Genomic DNA, 5829 nt, shown 5'->3' on the forward strand with positions numbered 1-5829 from the left:
CTTTCGTTTTTATTTGGCAATTAGTGTTCAATCATGAACTAATTAGGCTCAAAACGTTCGTCTCGCAATTTCTAACCAAACTGTGCAATTAGTTTTTTTTCGTCTACATTTAATGCTCTATGCACGTATCGCAAGATTTGATGTGATGGCTATTGTAGCACTTTTTTTAGAAAATTTTTTGAGAACTAAATAAGCATTACTATTTCTCCATCTGCTCCATGAAAGTGAACATTAATGCAAATTTGTCACGACGCCTGCAAGTCTGAAATCCACCCGGCCACCGCCGCACACAGACAAAAAGGGTAAGATCTGCCCACGTAGCAGTAGTAATTAATGAACTAGTTGTGGCAGACAAAATAAATATTGGTATATGAGGAAATAAATATTGTATCTTTCACATCCCTATTTCACCGCAAATAGAAAAGAACACAACCTGGCCCAACGATCGGTTTTCAAGTTTATCTTTCTACTAAAGTATTTTTTTTAAATAGATATGAATGTATACTTGGTATAGGCCAATAAACATGGTAACCTGCTTGATTGCACCATGTACTCCCTCCGTTCTAATCTGTAAGATATTTTGTTTTTTCTAGATATATTATTTTTACTATGTATTTAGACATAGTGTATATCTCGGTGCATAACAAAAATGATGTATCTAGAAAAACCAAAATGTCATATAATTTGCAATGGGTATCTTTCACTCGTCCGCATTGTGCTTTGTGCGGAAATCACACAAATGAAATCCAGCCACGGCAAATAATTCACAGACAACGAACTGGCATCTCATATAAATAACTGGGTAAGAAACTCTGTAGTATTATTATCAGGTACAAGGGAGAACGTGTTGCAAATCTCAGACCTCTTGAACATGTATGAATCTATGTTCTAAACCCGAAACCAAATCTCAGGGCTCATCCTGCGCTCAGGTCCTAGTTGGAAGGCGCTGGAGGAACATCACCATCCCCATCTCCTAGAAATCCAGTTTCCGCAGCTTGTCTTACAACTGTGGAGGACAAATGAATTAAAACGGGTTGAAACTCGACATCAGAAACTTGAACAATCTAGCATGCATGACAGAGACGTCGCGATTGGTGTGTACTTAAAGCACGTGAACCTCTCTTAAGTTTAAGGTGACCCTGTATGTCAAACATTTACTCAAGTAGGATCTTTTGTTCAACGTTACGTGATCTGAAGTGTTGGTATTGTGAAGGTTCTAACAACTCGATAATGATTTGCGCAAACTAGTTACCAGTAAGGGGTGTCATAACTTACTGTATGTAAACAAGGAACAACCTGTTCGCTTGGTCGTATTTGGCTTATCAGCCAACGAACAATATTTTTCTCTCACACCAAACCAACCAACAGTACTTTCAGTCATGGCTTATAAGCCAAACCAGCCCAAACGAACAGGGCGGAAATTGATATGATAGACAGTCTCCTTCAGCAGGATATGTATCCCACAGGTGTGTGACAAGACGAAAGGGTACCTGCAATTTTGTGGAAAGATAGCAATTTAATGTGTGTGTATATGTATGAAGTGCAAAATTAGGTGTTGAAAGACAAACCTCCCGTAGCATAATGCAACTGAACCAACAGACTGAAGAAACTCTAGTCATTGTTCTTAATTGTGATTTGACACTGCTTCTGCAAATACCCAAAATAAGATGTCCAAAAAAGGTGCTTTTCCAGTATATATGGGGAAAGATAATTCTGTAAGGTTACAAGCAGATCTCATTTCCACAATTATTTTTAGTGCTAAGAGCCACTAAATACTACACAGTTCATAAGCAGGAAAACAAATTTCCAAAAAAAGGCTGATTCAGTGGAACATTACCGACTTACCGTCTTTATGATGAACAAGTTTCTTCAGTCTAAAAAGGGCTCTGAATTCCTGGTTGCGCAAAGGTAACATAAGGCACTCTTTCGCCACAGCACATTTTTCTCACATCGAAGCAGACTGTTATCGAAGACACCAATAATAGTCTGTTTGGTAGTTAGACATGTCATGTGGAGAAAGATTGCCCGTAGACCAGGTGTCCATGTTGCCCTATAGGCTTTCCAATAAAAATGCGACCAAGCATGGCATAGCAAGGTCATTTATTCCTTGGACATAGTCACTTGCTGGATGATGAATGGCCCTGAAATTGTCCAATAAAAAACAAATAACAAAGATAAGATGATTGTATTATGTGTGACATAGTCAATCTGCCAAAAAAAGAGAATGGCATGAAAAGTCATGTTTAAACCAGCAGCGTTTGATTGCTACAAATGAGATTTTTTTAAAAGAATAAAATAAACAAGTTACCATATGGGGCAAGGAAAATAAACACATAATTGCAATTATTTCATCTAAGTCTCCAGATAGTGTGAACTTAATACAGGTGATGCACTAGCATGAAGACTAAATACTTGCAAGTCCTAGAAATAATCAACAAGTCATGATTGTAAAAAAATAATTGTTTCATGTGTCAATATGAAATTGAGAAATTTTTGCTAATGTAATCAACTTACTATGATAGTGCCACAACAGAAGATATATGGTATAACTCATGTATAGCTCCAGATTTAACTGCACAAATCGCTTAGGCCTTGTTTGGACGCATGTGTATCCACTTCAATTCACACGTGTTGGAGTGGAATAGAATGGAACTTAGTTTAATTCCACTCCAGTCCTCTTCAACACATGTGGATTGAGATGAATACATGTGCATCCAAACAAGGCCTTTGATGGAAACTCAACAAGGCATTTGATGGTTCACCAATTAGTTTTACAAAATTGGTTCTACTCAAAGAATTTCCCCCAATTCTATAGAAAACCAACAAGAGATCGGGGCTTTGCACAAAATTGTATCCACTTAATCGTGTCCCACCAAAACACATAAGAGTTTCTATAGATAAAGATGAATTTCACAAAAGCATGTATTTCCACATGGACAAGAAGCACTTGGTCAACTCCACAAAGAGGAAAGTCATGAATCGAAATGTCAAAAGGGCACATTTCAACACTGAACAAGCAATAAAAATGGTCCATCCAAGTGACACCTTACCATGTATAGAGAATGTGTTCCAGAGATTTCTAAAAATGCAGGTGCTGGAAAAAAAAGGCTACATCAGGTAGAGTGTTACAAGAATAAGATGATGGCCCAAGCCTGGCCCAAACTTCAGAACGGTCGTCTTACACTTGATTTAGACCGACTTGGTTGTTGAGGAACTTCGATGCACTACACAGAGGGCCAACTTTGGGAGAAATTATTCTTGGGGAGTCCTAGCTTCTCAATTTAAGTGTAGGTTATGCTTTTGCATGACCTCCTGCAAAATCCTTTCTATTGCTAATGCTTCTGAACTTTATTTGAAGAACCTGAAACAATGTCAGAAGCACTAGTTGCCAAGCAATCTTGACCATTACTAGACAGTGGTCAGCATGTATTTAATTTTTCCACAACAAGGTATCATGAGAGGAAAGAATACATAAAGGAAAGCAATTAGAAGCACTAGTTCTTGAGGCCACAAGAAGCTTCCAAGAGATACATCGCTAAACTGGTAGAACACAGGCTATAGCATGATAAGGTTCAGCTTATTCGGTGTCCAACTTGCATGCACTATGTAAAGTGCGCATATCATGAGTTAACTAAAAATAGTTCAACCATGCAAAACAAGCCTGCAGTAGAAACTTCGGTTGTCCATTTGAAATTTGTGTTGGCTACGAAGCAACACCTAGGCTTCAAACACAACCATGCTTGCATGCCACTTATTTTTCATATTTGTTGGCTACTCCTCAGAAACTCCATCAGCAAGAGTATTGGCCATAGCATCTCCATCATCAACAACCTCCTCATCATCATCATTAGCTGGGACATCATCTCCATCTAGGGGAGCAGCAGAAATAGCAACATTGCCATCACCATTCTCTCTTTCTTCCTCTTCCTCTGCATTGTCCGCAACTGCCAGCAAAAAGTTTTGTTACCTTAGACATATTGTAACGAGTTCGGCATTGTATAAGATAATAACAACTTATGATGCACTAAGTGCTTTAAATATACAATATAACTTCTTTAGTTTTTTATTCATATGACTCGGAAACGAATGTGTCAGCATGTAAGGTAATGCGTGTTACTGTGCGCACCATTCTCTTGTTCTTGTGGAACTGGAACAATGTAGATCCTCTTGACAGAAATGACAAAAATCCTGCAGTATTAACTTGTTACTACTTTTACATAACAAGCATTGTTGGTAATTTGGAAAGGAGAGACAAAACAAAACATATATACATCGAGTGAGGAAGAGTGAGTGAGAGAGAGAAGTTGAAGGACTCACTCCCATGGAACTTCCCCTAGGAAGAAACGATCACCATCCACGTTATCATAGAAAAGAATGAAGTTGTTGTCATCTGATGCCCCATCAACTTCATTGTTTACTAACCCATTAAGTTCACATGATGGCACTATAAAATTGAAGAAAAATGAATAAATTAGTATTGCCATATTCGAGCTTGATTATATATATTTTTAAACTATGATGTACGTATGTGGTTGTGTGTCCTTAAATAAATTTATAATGATTTTGTAAGAAATCTATAGTTGTGTTACATGAAAAATGGAAGTGAATGCAATACCACTTACTCTATAGAAGAACACTTTTGATAGAGTAAGTACTTGTAAAAGTAGAAAGTGGGAGGCACCTAACCTTATAATTCTATATTAAGAAAAAAAAGGTGCCAAAAACAGAGCCAAACATGACTTGAACCTAGGAAATGGAGCTGTGCACATCATACCTCCAGCTACGCTCACAGTTGATGCACAATTATGGTAGTCTACTATTTGATTTCCACTTCAAGAGAAAATCAGCAAAACATTATATAATAGATCCTCTGAGTGCATGATCCCAATTAAAAGATGCAATTTTACAAGATACTCTAATGTCAATTCTTGCCCCTCATGATTTTGCATACATCAGAAGAAAGAAATTGACTCAAGATCTTCGAAGATTACATATGTGCCATAATTACTAGATAGTATTTATAATCTAGATCCTCTATAAATTGGTTGCTAGGGTGATATAAGTTAGAAACTAGGATATCAATCTTGGTGTAAACAAGTATGTTGAGTTGGATGGATCATAGTCAAAGATTTATTCAATTAATACTACAAATCCAAGTGAATCAAGAACAACTACATCGACATATTGACCAAAGATGTGTATGGAGAAGTTTTACTTACTGGAATAGTTGTTGCCTAATCTTTTTAAGGTGAAGGACAACGAGGCGTAGTTCTGGTGAGTGGCCAGATTTATCTTCCTCCCAACAACTTCACCTTGCATGAAAACCTTCACAAAACTTGATGGTGAGAATCTAGGACGCACCTCAACCTCAGGCGTAACAGAAGTATTGATACTCTTGATCTCATCCATAAGAGATTAGTGCCCGACTCCTAGTACACTCTGATATATATCTATTAAGATGCCCAAATTAGTTGTCACTAGGAAAAATTGCATATCTTGTGTCAAAGAGAGAATAATGATTCTAATATTGAAAAAATGGAAACAAATGAAATGTAGGGATGCAAGGTTTCTCCTAACCTTGACAGATGATATCCGTGCAGATCACAATAGGCATACCGAGTCGAATGCCAACTGTGGGTATTTATAACACATGGAGTGACCCTACTATTAAATGAAGTTCAGCTAGCATAGCCATTATTCACAACTACCCTTGTATAATATAGTATTTTAAAAATTTATTGCAAGATAGCTAGTCTTTTCATCTGCACATATATATATATTTTTCAATAGTATAAGGGGCTCAATTGAAAATATGTGGTTGACTTGCAA

At 37.2% G+C, this 5829-nt stretch overlaps 1 protein-coding gene across 1 annotated transcript; it reads right to left on the bottom strand.

Annotated features, from left to right (window-relative positions):
* Positions 1-3771: 3771 nt before the first annotated feature.
* LOC136483213 (putative auxin-responsive protein IAA29) lies at positions 3772-5409 on the bottom strand. Its single transcript, XM_066480266.1, has 4 exons — positions 5220-5409; positions 4318-4444; positions 4127-4188; positions 3772-3944 (listed from the first exon to the last, which is right to left on the bottom strand). The coding sequence occupies exons 1-4, from the start codon at positions 5407-5409 to the stop codon at positions 3772-3774; spliced, it is 552 nt and encodes a 183-aa protein (XP_066336363.1).
* Positions 5410-5829: the final 420 nt, after the last annotated feature.

This window comes from Miscanthus floridulus, chromosome 9, assembly GCF_019320115.1.
Source record: "Miscanthus floridulus cultivar M001 chromosome 9, ASM1932011v1, whole genome shotgun sequence".
Taxonomy (NCBI): domain Eukaryota; kingdom Viridiplantae; phylum Streptophyta; class Magnoliopsida; order Poales; family Poaceae; genus Miscanthus; species Miscanthus floridulus.

Excerpts from the sequence above, each read along its gene's own strand:
- LOC136483213 (XM_066480266.1), bottom strand. The coding sequence starts at position 5,409 with ATGGATGAGATCAAGAGTATCAATACTTCTGTTACGCCTGAGGTTGAG. Across the intron at positions 4,445-5,219 it reads ATTAGGCAACAACTATTCCA|TGCCATCATGTGAACTTAAT; the intron begins GTAAGTAAAACT and ends TCAATTTTATAG. Across the intron at positions 3,945-4,126 it reads TCCACAAGAACAAGAGAATG|TTGCGGACAATGCAGAGGAA; the intron begins GTGCGCACAGTA and ends TTTTGCTGGCAG.